General features: G+C 41.0%; 1 protein-coding gene across 1 annotated transcript in view; it reads left to right on the top strand.

Annotated features, from left to right (window-relative positions):
• Positions 1 to 17503, top strand: part of smg1 (SMG1 nonsense mediated mRNA decay associated PI3K related kinase) — a 170708-nt gene that overhangs the window by 124130 nt on the left and 29075 nt on the right. Inside the window, exons 39-49 of the mRNA XM_048609660.1 lie at positions 884 to 959; positions 1010 to 1258; positions 7432 to 7570; positions 7670 to 7779; positions 7896 to 8114; positions 9040 to 9233; positions 11177 to 11349; positions 12350 to 12629; positions 13254 to 13526; positions 14276 to 14510; positions 14607 to 14833. Of these exons, the coding sequence (XP_048465617.1) occupies positions 884 to 959; positions 1010 to 1258; positions 7432 to 7570; positions 7670 to 7779; positions 7896 to 8114; positions 9040 to 9233; positions 11177 to 11349; positions 12350 to 12629; positions 13254 to 13526; positions 14276 to 14510; positions 14607 to 14833 (2175 nt within the window). The remainder of the gene's footprint in view (positions 1 to 883; positions 960 to 1009; positions 1259 to 7431; positions 7571 to 7669; positions 7780 to 7895; positions 8115 to 9039; positions 9234 to 11176; positions 11350 to 12349; positions 12630 to 13253; positions 13527 to 14275; positions 14511 to 14606; positions 14834 to 17503) is intronic.

Here is a 17503-nt window from a genome sequence, read left to right on the forward strand (position 1 = left end):
GTTATCTCTTTAAAATGTAGAAGTTGACTCATCGTATAAGGCAACCTCATTTCTGCGGCATCAAATAATAATTTTGTCAATATTTGACATGTATGTCAATGCCCTCTTCAAACACACATCAGCTGCACACACATTAATGGTTAGTCTTCATTCCACAACTTGTTTTATTTATCAATATCGTACCTGCATAAGCAGGTAATATGGTCTGTGTTTCAAAGCTGCATGGGAGTTAAAGATGTACTTACTCTTTGCATCACATGCCAATGGCATTTCAAAATGGCAGCCTCCCAAACTTCTTTGATTTTATAGTTGGTGCATAAGTTGACCCATGTTTATAGAGGGATTTTAACGGCTTCAGAGGTCAACTTTTGCACTGACATGTACAGGAACTCGTGGCAAACTCCTGTCTGTTATCCCACCAAACTGATTACCTGACCAGCTAAGTCTTTTTCACCAGGAAACTGCAGCCAATGAGCATAATGATGATGCCTGAGGGTCAGTGGAAGGAGGGGCTTAGGACATGTCAGGGGTGGGGTTTCCAGCAAGATCTGACATGGAGGAGAGCCCCATGGATAGGAGAGAGCACGGTGAGTGCTTCCAATCCTTCTGGCTCACCAATTTGAAAGGCATTGGTCTTGTATTGACTAGTTGATGATTCCAGTCCTGGACTTGCTGCTGCCTAGCTGATGTTTTGATACTCTCCTTCCATCTTCGATTACTTCTGCATTACATTGTTGATACCATTGACTTTTGAATATCAACTTGGCCCATTCATGACCTGTTATGGGGTAGTAAATATTTAAATAGTCGAGAAAGGATCTGGTTAGAGCCAGGAGATAAAACTTGAATTTTAACTTTGTTCAAAGCTTTTCTTGCTCTGTAGAATGGAGTTCAAAATTGATTCCTTGAGTTTGTGCCACCAGAATTGTGCATTGCTTTCTCTGAAAGTTTATATAAATGTAAGAGTATAACTGTTCAGTTTTCTAGAATGGTTTGTTTCTTGTTTCAGAACCAAGATTCTTACCAGGCAACTCAAAATCCTGCACTGGTACCCCGTCCCAGTGAATTGTACTACAGCAAAATTGGACCAGCTTTAAAATCAGTGGGTCTTACTCTTGATGTCTCCCGACGTGACTGGCCTTTGAGTGTAATGAGTTCAGTCTTAGAAGAACTGATGGAGTCCACACCCCCGAATCTACTTGCCAAGGAGCTGTGGTGTTCATGCACCACTCCAGATGAATGGTGGAGTGTTACACAGGTATGAGAAAAGTCTTGAAACAACTCTTAATTTTTTACTTATATCTAAACGATTCCTGTATGAGAAACATTTTGTGCAATGATAAGTAAAATGCAGCGATGCCAGCACATTTAGCATTTGAATGCAATTTCATGTGCAAGAAATCAATCAAAATTTTACATACATTTGAATTTTGAGAATGTTGAGAAACTTGTACCAATATCAGTGATATAAAATTTTAGGCCTGAAGATTAGTCTTCTAGACCAGCACATTTGGTACTTGGTGATTACTTGGTGTAAATACTGAAATTAATTAGTTCCCAAGTTTGCATTCAACTATTTGCCACAAAGTAAGTTTTTAAATTTGGGTCACTTTGGCATTCAGGCCAGTATCCTGGTGTAATCCGTACTTCTGAAAATGTTTCCACATGAACTTTGCCAAAAGGAAACCAATTACAGAAATTCCAAGAGTTCCTAGTGTAGAGGTGGCTCTTCAGAGGTTTGAATGTTTGTAAGGGCCTTGTTGAGATAAATGGGATAAATCTTTCTTTCTGATATTTGTAATGAGATTGTTCCACTAGTTCTTGTCTAGTGTACTATAGCTTGTGCTTTTCTTTTGTATAACAAACGTTTGTGTTCTCTTGTTTTAAAAAGTACTTCTACAGCCTCTTGAAGGGAAGCATTGGCCTTGTGGTATTATTACTAGATTATTAATCCAAAACTCTGTTAATGTTCTGGGACTTGGGTTCGAATCCACCATGGCAGATGGGGGAATTTAAATTCACAAAGAATCTGGAATTAAGAATCTAATGATGACCATAAAACTATTGCCAATTTTTTGGGGAAGACCCATTGAGTTCACTAATGTCCTTCAGGGAAGGAATCTGTTGTCCTTACCTGGTCTGGCCTACACGTGACTCCAGAACCACAACAATGTGGTTGACTCTGGGCAGTGAGGGATGAGCAATAAAATGCTGGCCCAGCCGATGACACCCATGTCCCATGAGTAAAGAGAAAAAGATGTTCAGTAATTGAACTCTGCAGTAAAAAGAAAGAACAATAAAACTTAGGATTCGTTAAGGCAAGTTTCTTTCTGGGATCTGACTTGTGCAATACCAGCTGGGATCACCACAGAAGAGGCAAAGCAGTTCGTGCCCTTGGACTGAATACCAGAATTTTTTTTCATCAGAGAGAAGCTTTAATTGCAAGTCAATTTCCATTGTAAGGTCAGGACCTGAACTTGATGTTTCATGAGCTCATCTTGTGCAAATGACTTAAAACGCTACACTTGGAAAATGTTTTGTGTTTAGTTAACTTGTAGTAAAAGCCACCAAACGTCCCTAAGTATTTGTAATCAGCAATTTGTCATCTTGTGATTTTGATGCCCTTATCTAAATTGTACAACATGGCTGATGCTTTAAATTGATAATCCTCAGTCTTTCATTGATTTTTTTTTTTTTTTTTTTTTGTTTATTTGGTGAGGATCAGCTAGGAAGAAAGGAGCTTATGTTTATGTCACACCTTTCACACCCCCAGCCTCTGATTTGATTTGTGTTGATGTCTGAGGAGTAAGTATTTGGCACGATACTTGGCAATCTTCCTGCTGTTTGGATAATGCCTTGGCAGTGCTTAACACATACACATGAACATGTCGACAGCCCTCAGTTTACTGTTGCTTCTAAAAGTTTTCTTAAGTGAAATTCTTTATCCTTGGGACCATTCTCAAACCTTTCTGCATTTTCCACTGCCTTCAAATTCTCCCTAAAGTATGGTGCCAGAATTGATCACTGCTCCAGCTAGGGTTAAACCAGTGCCTTTTATAAGTTCATCAGAACTTTCTTGCCTTGTAACAAAAGCTAGATTAGTGTATACTTTAATAACTGCTCTGTCAACTTGTCCTGCCATCTTTTTAAAAACTTGTGCACGTATACACCCCTTTAGTTGTACTAAAGAAAAACTGGAAATGAGGTAATCAACTCCAGGGTTTAATTAGCAAGCGGGAAAATACAACGACACTTCATTGGAGGCTTGACTGATGACGTTACCCCATAGAGTAATGAAATGTCTGCAAACTAATGAACCAGCTTGGCTAGCGAATGAACCAAAGTATATTGAACTCCATTTGCCATTTCTTGGCCCACTTCCCCAGCTGATCAAGATCCTGCTGCAATTTCTGTAACCTTCCTCACTGTCCACGATACCACCTGTTTTAGTGTCATCTGTCAGGTTCTTAATCGTGCCTTGTACATTCTCATCCAAATCGTTGATATAGATAACAAACAGCAATGGCCCCAGCACCGACCCCTGAGGCACACCAGTAGTCACAGGCCTCCAGTCCAACAAGCATCCTTCCAGTATTACCCTCTGCTTCCTACAGTCAGGCCAATTGTGTATCCAATTTGCCAACTCTCCCTGGATTCCACGTGATCTGACCTTCCAGAGCAACCTATCATGTGGAACCTTATCAAAGGCCTTACTGAAATCCATATAGACTACATCTACTGACCTGTCCTCATCAACCTTCCTGGTCACTTCTTCATCAAGAACTCTAACAAATTTGTGAGGCATGATCTCCCCACACAAAGCCATGCTGACTGCTCCTAATCAAGCCCTGTCTTTCTAAATGCACATATATCTTATCCCTCAGAAATTTTCTTAAATATTTTCCTACCACAGATGTTAAGCTCACTGGTCTATAATTCCCAGGTTTTTCTTTGCAGCCCTCCTTGAATAAGGACACAACATTCGCTACCCTCCAGCTTTCCAGGACCTCCCCCGTAGCTAATGATGATGCAAATATATCAACCAGGGCCCCTGCAATTTCTTCTTTAGCCTCTTGCAGGGTTCTTGGCAAAATCTGGTCAGGACCAGGAGACATATCCATTTTCATGCATTCTGATACTTCCAACACCACCTCTGTGATGTGGACTGTCCCCAAGATATCGCCACTAACTTCCCCACGTTCCCAGGTCTTCACATCTTTCTCTACGATAAATACCGGAGAAATATTCATTGAGGACCTTGCTTATCTCCTGTGGTTCCATACATGCATGTCCACTTTGGTCCTTGAGGGGTCTGATTCTCTCTCTAGTTATTCTTTTTCCTTTAATACACTTCGAGTTTCTTTTGATTCACCCTAATCTTCTCAGCCAAAGCTGTCTTGTGCCCCCTTTTTGCCCTCCTGATTTCCTTCTTCAATAAACTCTGGTATCCCCTATATACCTTCAGGGATTCCCTTGATCCCAGCTGCCTGTTCCTGAGCCATGCTGCCGCCTTTTTTCTGGTCAAAGCCTCCATATCCCTTGTCATCCAGGGTTCCCTTCTCCTGCCAACCTTGCCCTTCACCCTCAGAGGAACAGAAAGACCTTGAGCTCTAGCTATCACACTTTTAAAAGCCTCCCACATGCCAGAAGTCCCTTTTGCCTACAAACAAACTACTCCAATCAACCCCTGCAAGCTCCTTCTAAATCAGTCAAAATTTGCCTTTCCCCAGTTTAGGGCTTGAACCTGTGGATCAGTTTTTTTCCTCCTTCATAACTATTTTAAAATTAATAGAACTGTGGTCACTGGTCCCAAAGTGCTCCCCCACGGTCACCTCAGTCACCTGTCCTGCCCTATTTCCCAAGATTAGGTCGAATTTTGCCCCTTACCGAGTAGGACCCTCTATATACTGCTTGAGGAAGCTTTCCTGAACACTTAACAAATTCCATCCCATCTAAGCCCTTAACACTATGGCAGTCCCAGTCTATGTTAGGAAAGTTAAAATACTCCTCTGTGACTACCTTTTTATTGCTCCTGCAAGTGTCCCCAATCTGCCTGCATTTTTGTTCCTCTAATTCCCATTGACTATTTGGGGGCCTAAAGTACCCCCCCACCCAATAATGTTGCCAATTAGCTCCACCCACAAAGCCTCATTGCATGATCCCTCAGTTATTTCATCTCTGACAATTACTGTGATACTCCCCTTAATCAAAAATGCAACTCCCCCTCCCCTCTTTCCTCCACCTCTGTCCTGCCTAAAGCACCTGTACCCTGGCACATTAAGCTGCCAGTCCTGTCCCTCCCTTAGCCACGTTTCTGTAACAGCCATAATATCCCAGCCTCACGTACCTATCCACGCCCTGAGTTCATCAGCCTTGCCTGTCAGCCCTCTTGCATTGAAATAGATGCAATTTAATCCAACAGGCATTCCTTGCTCCCTGTCCTGTTGCAGCCTGACCTGCCTCTTCAACTTGCTGTTTCCGATTAGTGTATCCCCTTCCAGCCTTGCAGTTGCCACCCTGCTGTTGAGGATCCCACTCCCCTGCAAATCTAATTTAAACCCTCCCTTGGGCTTTGAGATTGTGCCCTCAACCCCAAAGTCTAGATAATTAATGTACATGAGGAAGAATAAGTGTCCCAACTGACCCTGGGGAATTCCATTACAAACCTTGCCCCACTTGAAAAATGGTCATTCCCGTCATTGAGTCAGAAACAGACCCTTCGGTCCAATTCGTCCATGCCGACCGGATATCCTAAATAAATCAAGTCCCATTTGCCAGTATTTGGCACATGTCCCTGTAAACCCTTCCTATTCATATACACATCCGGATGCCTTTTAAATGTTGTAATTGTACCAGCCTCCACCGCTTCCCCTGGCAGCTCATTCCATACACGCACCACCCTCTGTATGGAAATGTTGCCCCTCAGGGAGTCCCTTTTTAAATCTTTCCCCCTCACCTTAAAGCTATGCCCTCTAGTTTTGGACTCCCCTGCCCTGGGAAAAAGACCTTGGCTATTCACCCTATCCACTCCCCTTGTAATTTTATAAACCTCTTAAAGTCACCCCACAGCCTCTAATGCTCCAGGGAAAATAGCCCCAGCCTATTCAACCTGGTCCCTATAGCTCAAACCCTCCAACCCTGGCAACATCCTTGTAAATCTTTTCTGCACCCTTGCTAGTAAACAACGTCTTTGCTATAGCAGCCAATTTTGTATCCATGTTGCTACTATTCCGTGTGCTGTAACGTAGCCCACAAGAACGTTGTGCAGCATTGTAAAATATGTCCTAGTCCACTTTCATCACATCAGTAACATTTCCTTGAGCATCCCTTTTGTTACCTTATCAAAAAACCTCCAAGTTAGTTAAACATGATTTGTCCTCAGGAAATTCATGCTGGTTCTCAATAAACCTGCATTTCTCCATGTGACTACTTTGTCCAAATATTTGTTTCGAGAAGGTTCACAAGCACTAAAGTTAAACTAACAAGCCTGTACTTATCAGGCTTATTCCATCACACTCTTGTGAACAAGAATGTAATGTTTGCAATTCTCCAGTCTTTCAGCACCTCCTGAGTCTAAGGGAGGTTGAAAGATTTTTTTTTTTGGGATTCTGCAATTTCCCCACTCTATACTTTGAATATCTTGGATGGATCTCATCTGAACTGAATGCTTTGTCAACATCTAAAAAGCGATAGCTTATCAGTGATCTCCTTACCAATTTTAAGTTGGCATGGTGGCTCAGTGGTTAGCGCTGCTGCCTCCCAGCGCCAGAGACCCTGGCCACTTCCACACGCGCGACTGTATGGAGTTTGCACATTCTCCCCATGTTGGCCTGGGTTTCCTCCGGGTGCTCCAATTTCCTCCCACAGTCCAAAGACGTGCAAGTTAGGCAGAGTGGCCATGCTAAATTGCTCAGTGTCCGGGGACGTGCAGGCTAAGTGGGTTAGCCATGGGAAATGAGCTACAGGGATAGGAGATGCTTTTTGGAGGGTCAGTGTGAACTCGATGGACTCAATGGCCTGCTTCCACACTGTAGAGATTCCATGATTTTCTGTCTCAAATTCCTACACAGAATTGAAACAAAGGACTGGTTTAATGTTGTTGTTAACTAAAAATGCTTTTTTAAAAAAATAGGAATTGACCATTTAATCTTCAGCTACCTAGGGCCTAAATTCTGGAATTCTCTTCTGAAACTTCTCTGCATCTTGACTTCTCTCTCCTGTAAAGTGCTACTTAAAACTTTATTCTTTGACCCAGCTATTTGGTCACATGATCTAATTTTAATGTGGCTTAGTGTTAACTTTTGTCTGATAAACTTCTTGTTGGGATGTTTTCAAGATATTTAACTACATTAAATCCGTTATGGAAATTGAGTTTACCCTGAAAACTTTCTCAGTCTGGTGATAATGTAATAATTAATGTTTTATTTGCAGTCATATGCAAGATCAACTGCAGTTATGTCTATGGTAGGCTATATAATTGGACTTGGTGACAGACACTTGGATAATGTACTAATTGACATGACAACTGGGGAAGTGGTACACATTGACTACAATGTTTGCTTTGAAAAAGGTAAACTGTTTTTTAATACTGAATAATTTTCTGTAGCATTGTATTATTCCTTTATCTTTGGGCTGAAGGATGTAATTGTTTTGCTTTAATCACCTTTAGGCAAAAGCCTAAGAGTTCCTGAGAAGGTTCCATTCAGAATGACTCAAAATATTGAAACGGCGCTTGGTGTGACAGGAGTCGAAGGATTGTTCAGACTTTCTTGTGAGCAGGTTAGCTGAAAATTTGGGTCCTTTAGGAATTATTTATTTATAAATTGATCTCAACACAAAATAAACTAATTGCAGGCACTGTTCTTCACATTTTTCTGTTGTTTGTTCCCGGTTAGGTGGTCCAAATAATGCGCCGTGGTCGAGAGACTCTCTTGACATTGCTGGAAGCTTTTGTATATGATCCATTGGTGGATTGGACTGCGGGTGGGGAAATTGGATTTGCTGGTGCTGTATACGGTGGAGGTGGTCAACAAGCGGAGAATAAACAGAGCAAGAGGGAGATGGAGCGAGACATTACCCGCAGTCTCTTCTCTTCCAGGGTTGCTGAAATTAAGGTATCAAACAGTGAATATTAGATAATCAAATATGACAAATATAACTTGAACTCAAAACTAGGAAATCCAATCTAATTTTAAGTGAATATTTGAATTAGTAATTTTATTTTATTTAAAATGATTAGATTAGTATTAAGATATACAGTGCAAAGCTCCTGATCTTTGTTCTCAGGAGACATCCATTTTTCTGGCCAGAAAAGTAAAATGGCAGAAACCTAATGAGGCTTTGTCCTGTTAATGTGCCAGGATTTCTTATAATTGTAGGGGATTAAGAAAGGCCAACACTTCTAAACCTGCAACTGTGGTGGGCGTAGACCAATCATAGACATATAAATGAAATGTGGCATTCCAAGCCTTTTGTCTTGGTTCTGGCCATTTTTGTAATTGTGTGTGGGATGGCTTTCAGAAAGGTGGGGGTTTATAGGGCTTACTGTCCTGACCTGGTTGTTCCACATCTTCCCAATTCTGCAGTAAATGGGAAGCCAGGAAAATTCACTTCCTAACATAACTGGAGTGAATTGAGACTGAATTGTTCACATATGGATGTTGAGGCAATTATCTGTTCATGTAAATAATGGGGAAAAAAGGCTAAAGAAAGTGGCACACACTGAACTTTAATTCTAATTGCAGTACATTGCCATATCTAAAAGTATAATGGTCAACTGAAGAGTTAATGTTGAGGTGGTTAATACAGATGTAGGAAAGGGCTTCGAATTTGCTTTAATGCTCTTCTGTCTAAACTGAGGTGGTACCGTGCTCGTGAAGCAGAAGGCTTTAGTAATCTTTTATGCCCAAAGGCATAGATTTCAACTACTTTAAATTCAAACTGCTTGAATTTATTTAAGCCTCTTAAACTGTGAACTGAATGTTTGTTTCATTTTCTTCCTGGTCTAATCTTTTACTTGCCCTCATCCATAACATAAAGGTGACCTGGTTTAAGAACAGAGATGATATGCTAGCGGTCATCCCTAAGCTTGATACAAGTCTAGAGGATTATCTTAGTCTGCAGGAACAGTTGACGAAGGTGGAGAAACTGCAGGGTAAATTGTTGGAGGAAATTGAATTCCTGGAAGGTGCTGCTGATATTTCTGATCACCCGGCTCTCACATTGGAGCAAAGGTATACCTCTTTTCAAAACAAAATTGATACTTACTCTGTCAATTCTCTCAATTAAAGGATCGTTTTGCTTTCTTTTGACACATTCTAACGTTTTCATGCACACTGTATAATATCAAAACTGTATTTACTGTGTACACAATAGTTACATATTTCCATATTGTTGCCAATTTGTGTTTACAACTGCCATATTAAATTTTAAACCTTTTCACTGACGAGAGAATATGCTGAAAGTTATCTGAAAAATACTGAAAATGATTTTAGCCACAATTAATAACTCAAGGCTGATGATAACGAGCTACATCTGTCAAATCTGACATTCTAAATTTTGCTTAATGCACGAGCCACCCAACTCATGTTCCAGAAGGTAAAGATTATTATCTTGATAACCTTTCTGGGTAGAACAACAAAAGGTGAGAGCTTTAGGTTGAAGCTCAACTTTAAAATCAGAGAAAAATACTTCATTGTGGGTACATGGGAAGACTACGTAAAATTGGAAAATGTTTTCTTTACTTCAAAGCTGGTGTTTAAAAAGTTTGAGTTGTTAATGTAAAAGAATCTGTCCTGTGGTGCAGTAGTAGTGTCCTTACCTCTGAGCCAGGAGGCCTGCCCTCTGGTAATAATATCTCTGAACAGGTTGATTAGAAAATATATTAAAGAGGAGCTGGTTTCTTTCTGAGTGGGTGTTTGGCCTCTGGACAGCAAAAACACCCAGAAAGGAAAGAGGGGAACTGGTGTTTATGCTAAATGATAGGTTTACAATAAAATCCTTGTAAATCTGAATGTCTCTTGGTACCTAATTCAACACATGGATGTCAGTCTGTGAAACACTTCAGGTATTGTACTCAATGAATTGCTGCCCATTTTACATAGAAGGCTGCATGGCTGAGCTCAATTTTAACCCTCATTTTTTTAAAAAAGGAATGATGAACATCAGGGTATATTATAATCTAATAGGCGTACAGTATCAAAGCAGTTAGGTTATTGGACTAGTAAACTTGTGGCTTGGACCAGTGGTGCAGAGACATGAATTCAAGTCCCACCATGGCAGCTAGAGATTTCAAATTCATTTTGTTAAATAAATTTGCAGTAAAAGGCAAGCCTGCATAATGGTGACCATGGAACTACTACCTCGGATTCATTAGTTTCCTTTCTGGAAGAAAATGTTACATCCTTATCTGACCTAAATATTACTCAATCCCCACAGAAATGTGGTCAACTTTTACCCTCTACAGGGCAAGTAACAGCCTAGTGGCTCGACTGTTAATCCAGAGACCCAGGTAATGTTCTGGGATCTAGGTTCAAATCCTGCCACAGCAGATGGTGACATTTAAATTTTAATTTTTAAAATCTGCAATTAACAGTCTGACAATGACCATGAATCCATTGTCGATTGTTGGGAAAAACCCATCTGGGTCACTAATGTCCTTTTAGGGTAAGAAAATACCATTCTTACCTGGTCTGGCCTACATGAGTTCAGATCCACAACAATGTGGTTGACTCTCAACTGTCTTCTGGGCAATTAAGGAAGGGCAATAAATGCTGGTCTGGCCAGCGATGCTCATTTCCTGTGAAAGAATAAATAAATAACTAAGCAAGCTGCACACTTAATGCAGTGGGGTTCCACATTCTCAAAATCAACTGAGGATGGACAAAAATGCCGGCAAAAATACATCCCATGAACAAACCGGAAAAAAAAAGTATCCTCTGAATTGTTCGTTTTATTTTCTGTTGCTTGTGAAATGGGTTGGATGTAAATGATTAAACCAGATAGAAGCAAAGAATTTGAAGGGTAAATACCAATAGCTTGTTCTGGGACTTGGTATTCCCATTGCGAGTTTAAGCTCCATCCAGAGGAAGTTTCTTGTATTGCTTGCAAAATTTCCAAAATAGCAAACGGTGTGAATGTAATCCAAATTATAACTGTTTGTTGGTCTTGTATTTAGATATTCAGAACATACCCAGCTGCAGTCTCAACAACTGGCTGTGCAGGATGCTATTCAAGTGAAATTGAATGACTTTGAACAGTGGATTGCCCAATATCAGGCTGCCTTTTCAAATCTGGAAGCCACACAGCTTGCAAGTCTCCTTCAGGACATCAGTACTCCCCTGGAGCTAGGTAATGGCCATTCACATGCAGAGTTGAACCACTGGGATATGTAAATTTCCGGAAGTTACATATTTGAAGTGTCAGCTCTCCTATCTTGTCAGACTGAAGTTTAGTGTTCAATAGGATGCCCAGAATTAATTCAAATAATGTAAATTTAAAAGAAATCTTCGTGCACCTTTCTGTTTTCATTGAAGAAAATGGCAAAATCTAAAATGTTCTTCAATCAAATTACGCTGATTTTGGTGTTGAGATGCAGCAATCCTAACAGCAATCGTGGGATTTTCTTTGTCAGTAGCTGATATGGAGCATGTGTATAAATTGAGGACACTTCAAGTTTGTTTCAACACCAATCTAATTCCATTTCCCAGACAATGTGTGATGTGAACGGGCATTTGACACACTATATTGTTTATATTCTGCATTACATCTGAACTGAAAGCCAGATGAGAGTAAATTAGGAATTATTTTCCTAATACGCTTAAAATGAAAAACAGTGCCCTTAGTTTGTGCACTTAAGCTTCTTAGTGAGGAATACCTGGCAAGGGTGGGTTGTCTGAAGAAAGGTTGGTCAGGCTAAGTTTGTATCTGCTGGAATTTAGAGGTGATTAGATTGAAACATTTAAGATTCTGAGGGGGCTGGGCAGGGGGAAATATGTAAAGAATGTTTCGATATGGAAGAATTTTGAACTGGGATCACTATTTTGAATAAATGCTTACACCGATGAGAAACTTTTCCCGCACTTTGGGACCTTTTCTCAAAAGGTGGTAGAAGCAGTGACCTTCAGAATATTTAAGGTTGAGGTTGATAGATTCTCAATAAGCAAGGGGTGAAAGATTGTCCGGTGCAGGTGGAAATGTGGATTAATCGCACTAACCATGAACTTATTGAAAGGCTGAGCAAGCTAAAGAAGCCAAGTGGCCTGGTGCTTCTAATTTACATATTAATCTACTAAATGTTAAATTAAGTGCCTTTCTGGTTTGAACATTTCCCTCACTTATTTTAACTCAGGGGCTCCAAGCTATGTACCAGCTACAACATTCCTGCAGAATGCAGGCCAGGCCCACCTGATCAGCCAATGTGAACAGTTGGAAGGAGAGGTTGGTGCACTGCTGCAGCAACGTCGTACTATCTTACGCGGCTGCCTGGAACAACTGCACAGTTATGCTGCTGTGGCTCTGCAGTATCCAAAGGCAGTTTTCCAGAAGCATAGAATGGAACAGTGGAAAACATGGATGGAAGAACTGATTTGTGACATGACAGTGGAACACTGCCAGGAACTGTACAGAAAGTGAGTTTTATATGAATTGAGGCCACAATTTAAATGGGAATTGAATCGAGCTTGCTTGTAAATTCTACGGTCCTGACTGGTCAGTGTACATAGAATAGAATTACCTCTACTGCATTAGATAATCTGGACTTGAGTGGGATCTTAATTTTGCCCTCTAAGTTAATGAAGAAAGCAATCATAGTGCCCATTTCTTTTCATTATCTGGTGATTCTTACATAGAAAGTATTTAAGATCTTCCGGTAAAGACAGATGTTTATAAAATCCGAAGTTTAACACTCAAGTTTATAGGCACCAGGGAGGAATGGCCATTGGAAGGTGCCTGATGGTGACCAGTACCTGGCAAGCTGAACTCGTACAGTCAATCAGGTTTGTTGTTCGGGATTATAGACAGAATTGTTTTTCAAGGTGCTATAGTGCAGGAGACATAAACTTATTTACCAGTTAGTTGCTGATGGGAACGATTGGGTCAATTACAAATCTCCAGAAAAAATTGAATTTGATTTGAAATGAATCTAGTACAAGGCTCAGCAGTGAGCCAGTAAACTACAATATTGCAACTACAATAATAAGGCTGAATGGAACAACAACTTTATTATACACAACATTAACCTGCTTGTTTCCTAGGTATGAGATACAGTACGCCCCTCAGCAACCTCCAGCAGTTTGTCAGTTCATAACTGCTACTGAGATGACACTTCAGCATTTTGCTGCAGATGTTAACAGTCGCTTAATCAGACAAGTTGAACGTCTGAAGCAGGAATCTGTCACCCTCCCTGTTTGCGAAGAACAACTGAAGGAAATTGAACGCTGCATAAAAGTTTTTCTTCTTGAAAATGGTGATGAAGGATCCTTGAGTCTTGCTAGTGTCATAATCTCAGCCCTCTGCACGTTAACAAGGTATAGCCTGACTGTTATATCATAGCTCTTAGCTATAACCAACAGAAACAAAAGTTTATCTTAAGAATTGTTATTTTAAAAGATAGTATAAGATGAGTTTCCATGTTGTTTTAATCATCATGATTCAATGAAGTTGAATGAAAACATTTTAAGAGCTAGGGGTTTTCTCTTTAGAACGACGAAGGATGAGAGGTGACTTGATAGAGGTGTACAGAATGATCAGAGGTATAGATAGAGTGGACAGCCAGAGACTTCCACCTAGGGTGGAGGTAGCTATTTCGAGGGGACATAGTTTTAAAGTGAGTGGAGGTAGATATAGGGGAGATGTCAGAGGTAGGTTCTTTACTCGGAGAGTGGTCAGGGCGTGGAATGCATTGCTGGAGAGGGTAGTGGAGTCAGCCTCATTAAGGGCATTTAAGCAGCTATTAGATAGGCATATGGATGCTAGTATAAGGTAGGGGTAGAGGTTAGATAGACCTTGGGTTTAGGGTAAAGGTTTGGCACAACATCGTGGGCCAAAGGGCCTGTACTGTGCTGTTCTATGTTCTAAGGGAAGAATAGTTTTAGACAAAATTAGTGATCATGTCATTGGCTTGTATGTCTGATGTTTTTGACAGTTTTGAAATAGCTGTAGGTTAAAATCCTAATTGAGAAAACAATGGGAAGTTAGTTAGTTGTAAGTATTTTGTGCACATGGTAAGTTCTTGATGGCGAGTGTGTCCATTTTTACCTCTTTGATTATGCTGCAGACGCAACCTCATGATGGAAGGAGCTGCCTCCAGTGCTGGGGAGCAGCTGGTTGATCTGACTTCCAGAGATGGTGCTTGGTTTTTAGAGGAGCTCTGTAGTATGAGTGGTAACGTGACCTGTCTTGTACAACTTCTTGAGCAATGCCAGCTGGTTCCGCAGGATCTTGACATTCCAAACCCAGTGGAAGCATCAGAAGCTGTATATTTGGCCAATGGAGTATACACTTCTTTGCAGGTTAGTGTGACTAAAGGACGTTTTTCAGGTGTCAATCTGCTGACTTAACTAAAATAACTCACCCTTTTGTTAACACTTGGATATGATTTTCAACAGGAACTAAACACCAACTTCAGACAGATTATCTTTCCAGAAGCTCTTAGATGCATGATGAAAGGAGAAAATACATTGCAGAACATGCTTAATGAACTGGATAATATTATTGAACAGACAACTGATGGCGTTTCTTTGCAAATGCTGATGGATTCATTGCAGGCTTATCTGAGAAATGCTGCAATGGGAATGGAGGAAGAAACCAATGCCCATTATATTGATGTCACCAGGTAAATGATTATTTGCTTAATGCATTTCTTATGCTGCAGATGCTTTATTTTTAACAAGAAAATCTGAGCTATGTTTAATAGTATATCACATTACTGTTATGTAGCGAGTCAATTTATTCATAAATTTTATAATTGTCTAGGTGAAATTAGTCAATGTGCTGTTAATTTGGCAGATTTTTGACTTGAAGCAAGACTCATGATCTGTGTTAATAGCTGTTAATGTAGCACTAGCACACGTTGAAAGATTTGCACATTCTGTAGTGGGAATATTTAATTAATTTGACTGCAATTGGGGAAGCTGCCATTTGAATTTCTTAAGTGATTTACTTTTTTTCAGATTGAACAATGAAATATATGAATCAGAGGTGTTTTTCCTTATCTCCCTCCTACTTGGTTCTTCCCTTTTCTGATTGTCTCCTCGCCAATCTGTTGTTTAAATAGCCTGGTTCTGTTATACTTTGAGCTAAAGGCCAAGGGACGAATGCACTTCTTGGCCCTTTGTGTTAATTATTTTGCTGCTTATGCTACTATGAAACACCTTGAGGCAACTGCGAAGTAATTACAAGTAGCTGTAGAAGCAGTGACAGTGGGAGTGCTTTATACAAGTCAGTTTGACATTGCTAGAGATTAAATAATTTCTTGAACTCTAGTATTAGCCTGGAAAACGTATGGAATGATATTGGATTAGCACAGCTGGTTGGGAATTTGTCCTATGGTAATGCATGTGGTAGTATCAGGTACTGGGTTTTCACATGTGCATTGCAGCTGCAGTTTTCTGTTGACATGAGCTACTAAATTATCCCTGTATATAAATTGGGATGCCTTAACATAAATCCAGTATTTAAAACCAAGCTACTACAGATGCTGGAAATCAAATAAAAGCAGTGCTGGAGAAACTCAGCAGATCTGGTAGCCTTAGTGGAGAACAAAATGGAGTTTACCGCTTCAAGTCCAATGACTCCTCTCTGGAATAGAGTTAACTTGTGAAACAGGAGTCCAGGTTCAGTTTGGCATCTATCCTGTTGCCAGTTTTTCTCTTCAGGACCACAATTTTAATTTCTGCCCTGGAAATGCAGTCTGGTTTTTGCTTTTGCCTCCGCCTCCAGGCTTAGAACAAAGAACAAAACAGTATGGGAACAGGCCCTTCGGCCCTCCAAGCCTGTGCCGATCCAGATCCTCTATCGAAACCTGTCGCCTATTTTCCAAGGATCTGTATCCCTCTGCTCCCTGCCCATTCACGTATGTGTCTAGATATATCTTAAATGATGCTATCGTGCCCGCTTCTACCACCTCCGCTGGCACTGCGTTCCAGGCACCCACCACCCTCTGCGCAAAGAACTTTCCACGCATATCTCCCTTAAACTTTTCCCCTCTCACCTTGAAATCGTGACCCCTAGTAATTGAGTCCCCCACTCTGGGAAAAAGCTTCTTGCTATCCATCCTGTCTATACCTGTCATGATTTTGTAGACCTCAGTCAGGTCCCCCCTCGACCTCCATCTTTCTAATGTAAATAATCCTAATCTACTCAACCTCTCTTCATAGCTAGTGCCTCCATACCAGGCAACATCCTGGTGAACCTCCTCTGCACCCTCTCCAAAGCATCCACAAATTTTGGTGCTGTGGCGACCAGAACTGTATGCAGTATTCCAAGTGCAGTTGAACCAAAGTCTTATACAACTGTAACATGACCTGCCAACTCTTGTACTCCAATAACCCGTCCAATGAATGAAAGCATGCCGTATGCCGCCTTGACCACTCTATCGACCTGCATTGCCACCTTCAGGGTACAATGGACCTGAGCACCCAGATCTCTGTGCATCAATTTTTCCCAGGGCTTTTCCATTTACCGTATAGTTCGCTCTTGAATTGGATCTTCCAGAATGCATCACCTTGCATTTTCCTGGATTGAACTCCATCTGCCATTTCTCCGCCCAACTCTCGAATCTATCTATATTCTGCTGCATTCTCCGACAGTCCCCTTCACTATCTGCTATTCCACCAATCTTAGTGTCATCTACAAACTTGCTAATCAGACCATCTATACCTTCCTCCAGATCATTTATGTATATCACAAACAGCAGTGGTCCCAACACGGATCCCTATGGAACACCACTGGTCACCGATCTCCATTTTGAGAAACTCCCTTTCACTACAACTCTGTCTCCTGTTGCCCAGCCAGTTCTCTATCCATCTAGCTAATGTATGCGACTTCACTTTCTCCATCAGCCTACCATGGGGAAGCTTATCAAACGCCTTACTGAAGTCCCTGTATATGACATCTACAGCCCTTCCCTCATCTGTCAACTTTGAGGAAGTGACAAAGAATTCTATCAAGTTGGTAAGGCATGACCTTCCCTGCACAAAACCATGCTGCCTATCACTAATAAGCCCATTTTCTTCCAAATGTAAATCGCTCCTATCCCTCAGTGTCTTCTCCGGCAGCTTCCCCACCACTGACGTCAGGCTCACTGGTCTATAATTACCTGGATTATCCTTGCTACCCTTCTTAAACAAGGGGACATTATTAGCAATTCTCCAGTCCTCTGGGACTTCACCCGTGCTCAAGGATGCTGCAAAGATATCTGTTAAGGCCCCAGCTATTTCCTCTCTCACTTCCCTCCGCAACCTGGGATAGATCCCATCTGGACCTGGGGACTTGTCCACCCTAA

Source organism: Rhincodon typus, chromosome 21 (assembly GCF_021869965.1).
Source record: "Rhincodon typus isolate 14 chromosome 21, sRhiTyp1.1, whole genome shotgun sequence".
NCBI classification, from domain to species: Eukaryota; Metazoa; Chordata; class Chondrichthyes; order Orectolobiformes; family Rhincodontidae; genus Rhincodon; species Rhincodon typus.